General features: G+C 34.7%; 1 protein-coding gene across 1 annotated transcript in view; it reads left to right on the top strand.

Moving 5' to 3' along the window:
- LOC125238970 overlaps window positions 1-14,632 on the top strand; it is a 105,467-nt gene that overhangs the window by 60,901 nt on the left and 29,934 nt on the right. Inside the window, exons 7-14 of the mRNA XM_048146470.1 lie at window positions 3,083-3,173; window positions 4,574-4,839; window positions 5,705-5,871; window positions 7,842-7,980; window positions 9,457-9,613; window positions 9,917-10,306; window positions 11,565-11,601; window positions 11,707-11,885. Coding sequence (XP_048002427.1) covers window positions 3,083-3,173; window positions 4,574-4,839; window positions 5,705-5,871; window positions 7,842-7,980; window positions 9,457-9,613; window positions 9,917-10,306; window positions 11,565-11,601; window positions 11,707-11,885 — 1,426 coding nt within the window. The remainder of the gene's footprint in view (window positions 1-3,082; window positions 3,174-4,573; window positions 4,840-5,704; window positions 5,872-7,841; window positions 7,981-9,456; window positions 9,614-9,916; window positions 10,307-11,564; window positions 11,602-11,706; window positions 11,886-14,632) is intronic.

The following is a 14,632-nucleotide window of genomic DNA, read 5'->3' as shown; positions in this document are numbered from 1 at the left end:
AAATTATCATCATCCTCCTTGCGTTATCCCGGCATTTGCCACGGCTCATGGGAGCCTGGGGTCCGTTCTGACAACTAATTCTATTATTTGGCGCAGGCACTAGTTTTACGAAAGCGACTGTCATCTGACCTTCCAACCCGAAGGGTAACTAGGCCTTATTGAAATTAGTCCGGTTTCCTCACTGTACAATGCAAGCATCGCACATTTCTCGCGTCAGCATTAAAATTAATATAATTATGACTTTATTTTAATTGCTGTATTTGCGATTACGCCATACATCGATTTATGCATTAGTTTACGTTTATTTATACGTGCTCCTAGCTAGTACTCAATATACCTTGGTTATCAATAAATTTATAACTGTATCAAAATCAGTGTTTCTATCAAGACTACAATCAACCATCAAGAATCATATCATCTAAGGTGTACGGCTCGTACACTCACGATGTTTTTACATCTACTTTTTTACATCTACTTACATATTTTTTACATGGCGAGTGTGATGAAAAACATTGTGTGTAACTCGGGGAGTATGAATAATTGAATATTACTAACTCGAGTCTTTAAATCGCTCCGGCAAGCCGTCGCGATTTAACTTACTCTCGTTAGTAATATTCCACTTCCTCCCCTTGTTGCACAATGTACTATTATCTACTGTTTTCTTAGTTCCCTAGTGTATTAGTAAACACTTTAGCAAAATAAAGCGCATATAACTCAAGGCCGGCACCTGCGCCGAGTTTATGCACCTAGCCCCTAACGACGGTAGGGTTAATTATGCAACGGTTTTTATGGGAAGGGTTAAGTGAGGTTTTGATACTTTTTTAAGGTAGAACTGAGACATTGGTCTTGATTGTAGTAAAATCAAAGTTAAAGGCACTATACACAGTGTTTTTTTTTTGTTAACAGTTAAATTCGACACGTTGTTAGATTCGTTGTCAGCAAAGACGTATATAACTCCGTATAGACAGATAAAGTCTATGAAAAATACGTACCTCAGTACCATACAGAAAAAGGTACGGTGGCCTAGATGGCATTACACCTTTGGGATACGGTCGGCTAGATGGCGCTAATATTAATATTTGACATTTTAAACATATCGAGCTAAGAATATGGGCTGTGTCAAGAGATGGCAGTCTATGCACTGTGATTACACATTTTCCTTTGACAGTAACTCTCTATAATACTCGATCCTCTTTGGTTGTCAGGAATAAATAAATAAAAAATAAATAAAAATACGTTTATTACCATAACACAAAAAGAGTACAGCAATGGAATAAAAAAGTAATATGCTAATTCACTTAAGCTAAGCAAAATAAGAGCTAAGTACATTTTTTTTTTCGTGCTTGGTTAAAAGGATTCAGGTCTCAACAACCACCCTGTATATCACTTTTAATTAAATTCACCAAAAAAATTGTTTTCATACATAATTAATGAATTAATCAGTGTGAGAGACCCTTAAGGATAACATTCAAGTTACTGTCAAGTGATTGACGGCACATGTCAAAACAAATAACATTAGGAAGTGTCACACACGTGTTCAGCAATTATTTTTATTTTTTAATAACTCTGTAACCGTAAGAGTTAAGGTGCTAGTTTCTTAGATAAATTAATTGTATTTGATCTAAAGAACCTTCCCTTAAATTTAACGGAATTCAGTAAAAACACGGTGTAGTAGTAGAATTAATCTGAAGAAAATGCTGAATTTAATAAATAAATTGTATGTAAACTTTTGTTAATTACTGTACCCATGCGATTAAAACTGCACGAGGCCATACGCTTGGCGAGGAACAGATGCCTATGGAGGGACCACAGAACTACATTTAGATAGAGGAAACAAGTTCATCTATTTGTATAGGGGCCGAGCGTGTCAAATTTTGTACTGAAGTTGTTTCTTGCCTGTAATTTTAAATATGTCTCAGGCTCTTGATTGTTCATAATTTTTGTGTTGTTGCAATTGAATATCACGTAACGAGGCATTTTTTGTTTTGATTGACTTCAACTTACAAAAATTGACGCCCGAAAGCTGCAAGCTGCGATTAAAGACGGACAACTCAGTGGATTTCACTGAGTTCATTTGACACGCTAAGTAGATACGTTTGCTTGATCTATGGTATATATGACATCTGTGGGAGGGACCTTCTTCTTCAGAAGAATGACGTGACGTCACGATTCTCAGCATTGAGGGAACGACTAAAGAAGAAGAAGAAACTATTGTACTTGTACAGTCAACCAATTGGAACCCTAAGCCACTCTACAACCATGTCAAAATGACAAGCAGTAAGATATTTCTTACAATCTGATTTATAACGTTACTATGACATAGTTCTACAGTGGCCTAGGGTTCCAATTGGTTCACTGTACAAGTACACCAGAACGAGGTTAAACAAATGTGCCATTTTCAATCAAAAGATATGCTATTGCTTATACACCATGTTGCTTATCGTAAAATACCGCAAACCGCATCAAAATCGCTGTAGTATTTAAGAAGGTATTCGGTAACACTTTCGTGCACAAACACACAATCTCACAGTATAATAAAGAGTACTATCGTACAGTACGGCCACTCCCGCTCCCCGCTAAAATTGCCGCCCACCCGCTCTCGGTTACCTCACAGTTGCCAAAAACGCGAACAGTCGACCTGTCATATTTCACTCATACAAGCATGGGACGCGTTCACCTACACGAGCGAATGTGTGCTAACGAACGTGCCTCTTTCATATATTTTACCGCCAGTGTCCAAGATGTCGCGAGAACGACCTTTTAAGTACTATAATACTCGTATAGTCAGACATGGAAACTATGGCGGCGGGTGGTGAAATTCTAAATCCATCGTCACATGGGCTCCTCGTATAACAAGTTGAGTAGGTATTCTTGTAACAAAACAGTATAGTATGTCGTTGTTGTTGTTGAATGTCCTAAGACACACCATAGGTGCATAGGGCCTCCACAAGATCCTTCCACGCCTTTATATCTTGAGCCACCGCCTTGGCCTCGTTCCAGCTCAGTCCATATTCCCTCAGCTGTTGGTAGCTCCTCTTCGAAGGGGAATTATAGTATACTGATAACATAATTTTGTCCGCAGGGTGACTACCCAGAATACCTGTCACCAGACCTGTCAAGCATACTGGACCCCATAAAGGTCAACGAGGGTTACAGCAGCAATAACTTGAGAGGTTTGTACTACTTGGCCCAATAACCCAGATACACAGATTTCATAAATATACCATAATGAACAAGCAAACGCATCTACTTAGCGTGCCCGAACTCAGACCAAACGTCAAGGTACCTACTTACTTATGAACTTTGTGGGCGCGATGACCCAAAATGAGTCTTGGCCTCTAAGTACTACAAAATATAAAGATAAAGATAAAATACATTTATTAATGACGCTCACAAACACGTATCTACGTACATATACACAAGAAAAGAACAAAAAAAAACAGAGAACAGAACATTAAGTGCGCATCACGAAATGGACCCAACTCAGCGGTCTGGTCTTCCGTAGGGCCCATTCGGTGATGCCACGACAGATAACAAACACACAACAATAAAAAAAGAAGAGGACGAAAAGGGACAGAAAAATAAAACTTTTTACATAACAAAGTAAGAATACACATAAATCGCAAAACGGAAAAAAGGAAAGACATAACAGAACACAAAGAACACAAACACAACCACCAACACAAGAGCACTTCACTTTACGCGGTCCAGAGCGACCTCTCGCCAGCCCTCGCCAACTCCGCTAGCTGGAAGCCAGCGCTGGTCTTGCGTAGGGCCCATTCGGTGATGCCACGACAGATAACAAACACACAACAATAAAAAAAGAAGAGGACGAAAAGGGACAGAAAAATAAAACTATTTACATAACAAAGTAAGAATACACATAAATCGCAAAACTGAAAAAAAGGAAAGACATACAGAACACAAAGACCACAAACACAACCACCAACACAAGAGCACTTCAGTTTACGCGGTCCAGAGCGACCTCTCGCCAGCCCTCGCCAACTCCGAGTTCACGGAGTTCTGCCTCCATTCCATCCGCTTAACGATATTTAGGATGGCCAGGTAACGTCAAGGTAGTCGATGCCTAGTTGCCTACTCACAGCTTTCGCGTAAATTTATTTGCAGTTTTGCAAATGTCGTCCACCCATCAAGCCATTGGATGCCAGGCGCAGCTTCCGAAAGCGGGGCCACCATTCTGTCAATATTTTGGTTCATCTACCATTGTTTTTTCTAAGCGTATTCAGATTATTTTGTGACGACCGACTAGCGGGTAGTGACCCTGCCTGCTAATCCGCGGTCCCGGGTTCGAATCCCGGTAAGGGCATTTATTTGTGTGATGAGCACAGATATTTGTTCCTGAGTCATGGATGTTTTCTATTTACATAAGTATTTGTATATTATATATATCGTTGTCTGAGTACCCACAACACAAGCCTTCTTGAGCTTATCGTGGGACTCAGTCGATCTGTGTAAGAATGTCGTATAATTTTTATTTATTTGTTCATTGTTGCTAACTTCTCCAAATACATTATGATCAAATTCGTAGCTCTTAATGGCATTATTGTTACAGATTTCTACAGGAAACTATTAAAAACCGACATACAAATCAAGAACCTCAAAAAAGGCTTCGCTAATACCAATAAGCGAGTTAACCTAGAAGTGCCGGATCCCAACGCTAGATTGAAGAGATCTCTCAGAATATTCGGGGCTCCTAGGAGACATGAGACAAATAAAGGGAATTTTAATAATAGACAGACTGATGGTATGAAAATAGCGAGAGATGCTGGAAAGAATAAGGAAGCTGCAGTTAGGTCTAATGATTTGGAGAAAGGAAAAGTAAGTAACATATTGCTGTTTAATTATTTAGTATTGAAAATTAGAACTTAAAAAGGTTTAATAGGAATTTTAGTTTGATTTAGTACATTTAAGGTTTAATAGGAATTTTAATAGGAATTTTAGTTTGATTTACTACAATATCGCATTGGGTTCATCCTGTAATGATATTTGTATGTGTGAAATAAATAAATAAAAAAAAAAAAAAAAAATGGTAATTCAATTTTAACATGTTTGCATGTACCTATACTAATTTAGAAAGTTAAACCACATAAATCCTCTGATCTGAAATAGGAATCAGATATCCTGTAAAGTGACGCCAACTCATTAGATTCTCAGGGTGCGTAGCCGAATGGCACAAACGCTCGTAGCCTCGTGGCGCCCAATGTACTTTAAAGTACATAATGGTTTCAATGGAATTTTAACTTTCATGTAAACAAATAAAATATTTCTTTTGTTTCTAAAATTTTTCGAACAAATGAATTTGAATTCAATCTGACGTACAATAAGAATCAAAATTCCCTAGCAAACATTTTGTATGGTGGGCGCTACGAGGGTAGATATCTATTTCTATCGCTCTTGCTTATTGGCGCGACAGAGCCAGACTACCTTTCGCGGCGTTTCGTTTTCGTTTCGCGTCGCAGAAATGCCATTCGGCTGCGGGGCCAGGAGATTCAAGATGTTTTTTTAGTTCCACTAGGTAAGTACATAAAACATTACAGACACAATAAGCACCCCCCCTTCCCCCCATTCATAAAAAAGTTACTGAACTGATTAGTTAAAAAGTGTTTGGTCCCTTTCTCACAAATACATAAGTTAACACGACAGAAAGGGACAAATAACATGTGTTTGATATTATTTCATAAAGGAAGGAAAACTTCAACACCAACGTGATGCTAAAGATAAAAAAGATGATAATGAATTAGATAAAAAAGATGATAACGAATTTAAATCGTTTCAAACTGAAGATGAAAAGGCAAAAGATAACATGAAACCTTTTAATAAGTATACCCAATGGGAGGACGTATTTGGCAGGTATGAGTTATCAGCATTTTTCTATTTAAGTATGACAACCAGTATCAGCAGTACATAATTATGATAAACGATGCACATATATATGGGCATTTTCAGAATTTGGGACCCCCCCAATTCTAGTAAGTTGTTAACAAAAATTTACTCACTGTCAGTTTTGAGACGATAATTGTGTCGCTTAACTTCAAACCTAGGTAAATCCATTCTGCTCTAAGGTTGAATATACACGGTGTTTCCGTTATCACTCAAAACCTCAGACACCCCAACTGATTTTTATTTTTTTAAACTTATCTAGAGTATTCATTTTTAGGGTTCCGTAGTCAACTAGGAACCCTTATAGTTTCGCCATGTCTGTCTGTCCGTCCGTCCGTCCATCCGTCCGCGGATAATCTCAGTAACTGTAAGCACTAGAAAGCTGAAATTTGGTACCAATATGTATATCAATCATGCCAACAAAGTGCAAAAATAAAAAATGGAAAAAAATGTTTTATTAGGGTAGCCCCCCTACATGTAAAGTGGGGGCTGATCTTTTTTTTTCATTCCAACCCTAACGTGTGATATATTGTTGGATAGGTATTTAAAAATGAATAAGGGTTTACTAAGATCGTTTTTTGATAATACTAATATTTTCGGAAATAATCGCTCCTAAAGGAAAAAAAAGTGCGTCCCCCCCCTCTAACTTTTGAACCATATGTTTAAAAAATATGAAAAAAATCACAAAAGTAGAACTTTATAAAGACTTTCTAGGAAAATTGTTTTGAACTTGATAGGTTCAGTAGTTTTTGAGAAAAATACGGAAAACTACGGAACCCTACACTGAGCGTGGCCCGACACGCTCTTGGCCGGTTTTTTAATCTGATGTTTATTTATTTTTTAAATTTAATATTTAAATTTCTGTACAGCTCTACTCGACTTTTAACTCTACACTCAAAAAAATAATTGCTAGCTACCATCAAAAACCTTAAAACTACTTATTTGTGTATGTTACTGCAACGACATAAGGTTTACCATATGTCAATGTAAAACACTTTAAAGCTTTGTCACAGCAAACTTCAAATTGAACAGGTAATCTCAGTAAGCAAATTTAAACCCAACATTTAAAATAACAAGGTTGTAATTAGGTACAAGTTCAATTTGTTATGACTTATTAGAGGTAAACATTAAAATTAAACTGACAAACAACGTCAAACTCGTAGCGGAAAAAATAGTCGTCCAAGTAACCAGCCAGTATGAATACGCCTAAATACTGAAAAAGGTATACAACCTCTAGCAATGCGATATGCACAATGGTGTATTACGAATTTGTAGAATGGGCACGTAAAAAATAACTAATAATACAAATTAAAAAAATATATAGTATGACCCCCATCAAGATGTAGCTCAATCGATTCTACTATCAATTCTGAACAAACGGTTTTCAGGTTTTTAGTGTTAAGTGAAACACGGTGTATAAAAAATATAATATGATCTTTAAGATAATACACCTTATACCAGAATGGATTTACCCAGTTTTGAAGTTAAGCGACACAATTAAGCGTGAAATTTCAATAAAAATATTGTTTTTGTGTTAATTACATAAACTTTAAGCGATAATCTACGTTCAGAATGTAAGGTAAATTTTTATACAAATTTTATGCTTAGTTGTCGTCACAAAACTGACAGCGAACTCATCATCGCTCATTGGGGGTACCGAAATTCTGAAATTTCCCATATACAGCTGGACAACTCTATTTATTGGTCGTTGGCAAAATGACACTTGATGTTTTTTGACCAATGAAATCGGGATACAACGTGAATAAAATATAAGTTGGTAATCAAACTATTGTCAATTATTGTGTCGTACCAACCCAGAGTCTAAGTCTTAGTCTTAGTGTCTCATAAAGGCGTAAAACAACACTCGTGTTTTAATACCTCTCATTATGCAACACTTACATAAATAACTATTAAATTATAATAAACATTTTATATTTCAGAGAATCTTCAGCCACTCAGCATCGTAGGTTGCTCCAGAATGATGATGATGATGATGAAGACGGAGCTACTGAAGATTATGAAGAACAGACAAAAGAACCTTGGGAAAGGGACAAAAGGACAGCCGGACACATCAAATTGGTCAGTTAATAACATTTTTTTTTAAATATAGATATACCCGTACCACCCGTATACCCGTAGTCTACCCGTGACCACGGACGTAATGTCATGTCCGAAACGTCGGGTTAAATATAAAACGTAAGTTTTACGCGATTAAGTCCCGTTTTAATTTAATAATATGAGTGAAGATCGTGTTAGTTTAAATCAATATATAGATATACAGGGTGAAATAAAAAAGATCGTTCAAACTTTGCATAGTGACTTTTGAGGTCATAATGAACAACTTTCATTATGGGACTAATGCTGAAATCTCGACAGAGAAATTGTCTATTCCATAGAAATCAGCGGCGCCATGATGTCCAAAATGTATGAAACAGCCAAATTTTTTTTTGTTAATTACGTAATTAAAATAAAATAAAATAATTTAGTAAATATTATTAAGTAACTAACTATGTTTGTAACTTGTACTAACACTTTAGCACCTAAGGTTAAGAAACAACAGTAAATGTGATGAAAGGGAGCCTATTCCTGCCAACAAACTGTTCTACAGTTTGGCGGAAAGTTTTATGTAAAAACTGTTTCACTTTTATTGAATAAATATTCTTTTTTTTGGTTTTGCGATTTCAGCTTTTTGTTTAAAGAATCTTTTATTTTTCAAGAAGAAATTTACATTTCATTTATATGAGAAACATTTTACTATTTAAACAATTTGATGAATAAATTCACGTCGTAGATAAGTAGTTTAAATTTTACAAACGTTTGCTCCAATAAACTATGCATTATTATATTCATTAGAATAGAGGTCATTGAAGTACTAAGTTAAGAGGTTTATACTTAAATTTAAACTTTATTGAAAAAAATATCATGAGAAAAAAAAAGAACTAGGACATATACGGTGCAACGTGAGGAGCCAGAAAAATGTTAACATCGTCATCCTGATGACATTGAAACACTAAAATGTTAAACTGTTCTGGATTTAGTCTAGTTTTATAATTATTGCCATTAAATAAAAGAATCATTATTGTTTCTAACTACCAAATGTTGATGGCTATGACGACATTATGGGATATAAGTCATTTATAATCTAACTATGAATATTTATCATTTTACTCTGGCTCATGGAAGTCTAGGGTCCGCCTTGACAACTAATTTCGAGAATTGATTCATCACTCGTTGTTGTAATGCCATTAAAAAAAATGTTCTGTACAGAACAGAACCATTGACATTCATTTTTAAATAAAAAATGTTACCTCTCTAATAATACCCAAATCATCTATTTAATTACTAACTTAATAGTCCTCAGTTAATACATATATCTATTGGAAAATGACAGTTCTTGATGAAAATGCAGCATATTAAAAAAAAAAAATTCAGTGCTGTTTCACTTTTCTCTGTTCTAAGATTCTCTGAAACATGCATTAATTTTAGATATACACATAAAGATATGCACTGAATTAAAATTGAAATAATAATATTCTGCAGAATTAATTGTTCCAGGAAATAAACGTGCAAACAGAAGGAAATGTACATCCAAAAGTAAAACAACAGAAACCGAAAACGTCACAAAAAATCGATTTTGGACCAACAACGCCTTTTTATAATGTTAATGAAGAAATTAACTTCCTCATTGATGCAGCTATGAAAATGAAATCAGGTAAGATAGATGGCAAGGAACGTAAAGAAAATAATTTTAACTTTGAAGAAAATAAAGAAGATATGAAAGAAGATGTTAACTATAATGAGTTAGTAGCAAATCAAGCATATAGTGATTATGGTGTACTGGACAGTAAGAAAGAGAGAGTTGAAAACAATTTGGCACCAGCGAATACTAATACAATACAATCGGAAAAATCACACAAATCATTCTGGTTTAACAATAACTTTGGTAAGTGTAATATAAAAGAAGACTGCAATACTTTTGTAATATTTTTGACAGGGCCTTTCTTTTTTTTTTAAGATGAATCGCACGGGCACAGAATAAGACTAAAATCGAATGGCGCATCAAAACCGAATAATACGTCTTCAAAAAACTATATACTGAACATATTCTCGAAGAAATTTTGGTCAGAAATGAAGAACGTCAAAGTTGAAACTACAAAAACGTCTAATGTTTTGGAGAAAAACTCTACGATGACGATTGTGACTACTACTTTTAAACCTACCATGAAAACAACTCAAAAACATAAAGAACGTAATATAATGTTTTCTGGTCATAGACGATCATTAAAATCTGTAAAAATTGATGAACTGAATGATGGATTTGCATCTACGACAAATGATATTGAATCACGTGTTATCAATAATGATCATCTTGAGGATAATAAAGAAAATAATCAGAACTCTTTAAGTGATATCATAGAAATAAAATATGAACCTTATAATGCACACAATATTACAATGAATGATACTATTATCCATATTACTAATGAAGAAAAATCTCTAAACTCAGTTCAACCATACTTGTCCAATCATGTAAACAAACACTGCCGGAAAACATTATCTCACTTTTCTCTAGAATTGCACATTAACCATCACTAAAAATGTTATTATACACTTAAATAAACTCACAAAGTATTGAAATCAATCAAAAAACCACTGAAAAATATCATTTCTAAAACGATTTTCATCAATAATTGTAATTACGAACGGATGACATCAAAAACTCCTGACATTACGAAGTCTAGATTGTCTATGACTCGTAATGTTGAGATGACAACTTATCGTTATGAACGATCGATATTAACGTTTGAGTTTGTATAGCTTGGAAAAAATGCGTTGATATTAATTAATTACAATAATTTATCAGATTTATTAACCGACTTCTTTAAGTTTTATTTCCTACCTCTTTACAATAAATATTTTACTATCAGTATATTTTTTGTTGTATTAATGTTAATGTTAGGTACTAAGTATAAAATGAATACTGTACTAGCCTTTTCCATAGGATTGTTGCAAATGCGACGAAACCTAATTAAATTTTGGTTTTTACATAGATATTGTGTGACGTAAAATTGAAAATCCTGTGATGACGTTAGCAGCGTTTATTTACAAATTATCGTTAATACATCATTTTATCGACATTTCCAATCACTAGTAATTGTCTTTGATCATATTTGACGTTTCGTTTGTTTACATGATAGGACAAGTAAAGATGAACCGAATTTGGCACAAGAAATGATTGTTTTTGACTGTAATATAGGCTAGTTTCCTATACTTAAAATAAAATATTTTGTGCAGTGAACGAAATAAAGCATCACATATATAGAAGAAAAATATGGACAGCAGTTATGATAAAACATATTTTTTATTTAATAAATCAAAGAGAAAGATATAAAGTAAATGAATTGGCCGTGACGTCACTCCTCAGTATTTCCACAGAATATAATTATAATAGTACAAGTACAGAAGGCTCCTTTGATGTTTCATAGTAATTCCATATTATAGCATATCGCTTTTTGACAGCTGATAAAAAGAAGCTGATTTGACTAGTAGGAAACTAGCCTATTGTCACTGTTGTCACTAAGAAGCTTAATATTGAAAAAAAAAATACAAAAATATTCCAAATTTAAAAGAAAATGTTGGTAGGTAAGTAAGATTTTTTGGAGGATTTTATGGCCTGGTTACGAGACCTTTAAGCCAAAGGTAAGTAAGGTTGCTCCCATACAGTGTTGCCACAACTAAATTGTTATTTTTTTGTAGGTTTCTTTACGATTTCGTGACAATGCTAAATCCGAACTATTTGCAAAGAAACAATACTGTGCCAGAAAAAGGAATCAATAATACACAACCTATGGAACCTTCGATTGATAAAGAAATTATGGAAAATATAGGCCACAAGTCTAGAGTTCTATTTTCTTTTGAAGAACCTGCGGAAAATGTTACCTCGACAGCTTCTGAACAAGTGAATGAATCGTACGTAGTCACAAGTAAGACAAAAGTATGAGAAGTAATTTAGATTTATTAGAGCATGTCTTTTTTGCACAACTTTTCAATCCTAATAGGTAAAAAAGTGTACTTACACTCAGTTCAGGCTTACTTGTCCAATCATGTAAACAAACACTGCTGGAAAACATTATCTCAATTTTCTCTGATATTACACATTAACCATCACTTAAAATGTTATTATACACTTAAATAAACTCACAAAGTATTGAAATCAATAAAAAAATCACTGAATAATATCATTTTTAGAACGATTTTCATCAATAATTGTAATTACGAACGGATGACATAAAAACTCCTGACATTACGAAGTCTAGATTGTCTATAAGTCGCAATGTTGGGATGACAACTTATCGTTATGAACGATCGATATTAACGTTAGAGTTTGTATAGCTTGGAAAAAATGCGTTGATATTAACTACAATAACTTATCAGATTTTTAACAGACTTCTTTACGTAGAAGCAGGAGGTTCTGTATTCAGTTTCGTATTTATGTTTTATGTACTTATGTTCACCCATGACTCCGAGAGCCATTGATGATCCGATTTTAATCATGTTTCTGAAGAAAGCGAAAGTGAGACAAGCCCTTTTCACAGGATTATTGCAAGTGTGACGAAAAAGAATTAATAGTTATTTGTTATACAAGGGGGCAAAGTTGTATTTTAACGCCGAGTGTGGAATTGCAAAACGAGCAAGTGAAAGGAGTCTATAGTTGAACCACGAGCGAAGCGAGTGGTTCGAGAATAGAATCCTGAACTTGCGAGTTTTTGTAACACACGAGAAGTAAAATACATTTGCACCCGAGTGTAACACAAAACTTTTCCCCTCACTATAGCGAGGAAACTACAACGCAAAAAATGCGTTTATCACTCCTTCCAGTAGTTCCACAGGCGGTAAATCATCTTTATTACTAGATTCTCCTACTTTTATCAATTTTAAAGCAGTTAATTTGACTTTATTCAAGGACAAATTACTTTACCCACTAGTGGATAAAATGCGTTTTTACCCGCTGGTATTAAAGGACAAAACACGTGTTTCCGAGCTAGTGAGGGGAAAAATTTGTTTTTAACATAGATATTGTGTGACGTAAAATTGAAAATCCTCTGATGACGTCAGCAGCAAAACTATCGTTAATACATAATTTTATCGACACTTCCAATCCCTAGTAATTGTCTTTGACCATATTTGACGTTTCCTTTGTTTACTATATTGGACAAGTAAGGCTGAACTGACTTTAGCTAAGTATACTTACCATTTTCCATATAAATAATTTGTATGAGGTAACAAAAGAAACAACAATGTGTGGAAATTCTGAGACACTTTCTCTCCTAGAAAGTGTTACTGTGTATGGTGGCCTAAAGTCGCCTCCAGAATCAGGCGAACTAAATTGACAGTTCATTAACCTTTGAATATGTCAAATATGAACACTCAATTTTGATTTATGCCAAAATTAATTATGGGCACCTCATAATTTAATTTTTTAAAAGAAAGGTTAAGCACAAATGTTGTCATATTTCGGCCAATGCTGTTCATATCGATAGTTTCAAAAAGGTTGAACTAGGATATATCGATAAATTTCCCGCTTTGTTGCTCCACTACGAAAACAAATAAAAATATATATTTAACATTCGTATTTGAGTTCAATTCAATTGAAATCAGCCTCATTAGGTTTTTTTTCCATTTATTTTTGAAAGGGATATGAACATAAGTTACAACGGGGCAAATCTCGACTGGGGGGCAAATGTAACTAATCCATTTTTTCCATTATCCATTATTACACTATGGTGTTGAGTTCTACATGTATCCACTGAACATGCCTACCGTAAATATAACCGATGGACACTCTATTTAATAATGCAAACATTGTACCAAAAACATGAAAAAAATGGACCAGTTACATTTGCCCCCCCTCCCCCCCCAGTCGAGATTTGCCCCAATATACTTTATTCCATTTGAAAGTTATCGGGCAGTTAAAACTAGTATAAATTAAACATGTTTGAATGTGCAACTAACCGATTTTTTACACGGTGTTATTATTTGCTCTTATTTTTTTTAATGACTAGTTTTATCGGTTTATTTATTTAACACCATACCCAAAGTAAATCGATTTGATTCGTTAAAATCGGTGTTGCTAGAACATCACTGAAATTTAAAATGAGTTAAATCAATAAAATAGGTACTTATATGTTTATCAATATCGGTAGAATAAAATTATTAAAATAGCACATGGGTGAACAACTTTTTCTTGCCTGTTATTGCCATGGTTACGGTCCCCTGAGTCACGCTGGTTTTATGCAAAATTATGCTACTTAAACAATGCAAACATGCATTTTTCTGGTGTTAACAAGCCCTTTCCTTAATTTGTCACCTACAATACAAACATGGACTACATGCACGCTTGCATAATTTCAGTAGCATAATTTTGCAGCGTGACTCGGGGGACCGTAACCATGGCAATAACAGGCAAGAAACAGTTGATTCACCCACATACAAAGTGTTGCAGATTCAATAAGGCAGCAGATTTGAAGAAATCCGCAGCTGTCTTTAAAAACAAGTCTATAGAAATCTATACATTTTGGTCGTATACACTGCTGGCCGCTCCGCTTACCGCGCCGCTTGCCACCCCGCTTACCGCGCCGCTTGCCGCCCGGTTCCAAGCGGCACGAACACTTTATATTGGATGGATGAATCTGTTTTGTATGATAGAGATGACGGATGCTGCTTTACTACG

This window comes from Leguminivora glycinivorella, chromosome 24, assembly GCF_023078275.1.
Source record: "Leguminivora glycinivorella isolate SPB_JAAS2020 chromosome 24, LegGlyc_1.1, whole genome shotgun sequence".
In the NCBI taxonomy this organism is placed as follows: domain Eukaryota; kingdom Metazoa; phylum Arthropoda; class Insecta; order Lepidoptera; family Tortricidae; genus Leguminivora; species Leguminivora glycinivorella.
The sequence above is the reverse complement of the archived record's forward strand: the minus strand, read 5'-3'. Positions and strand labels throughout refer to the sequence as shown.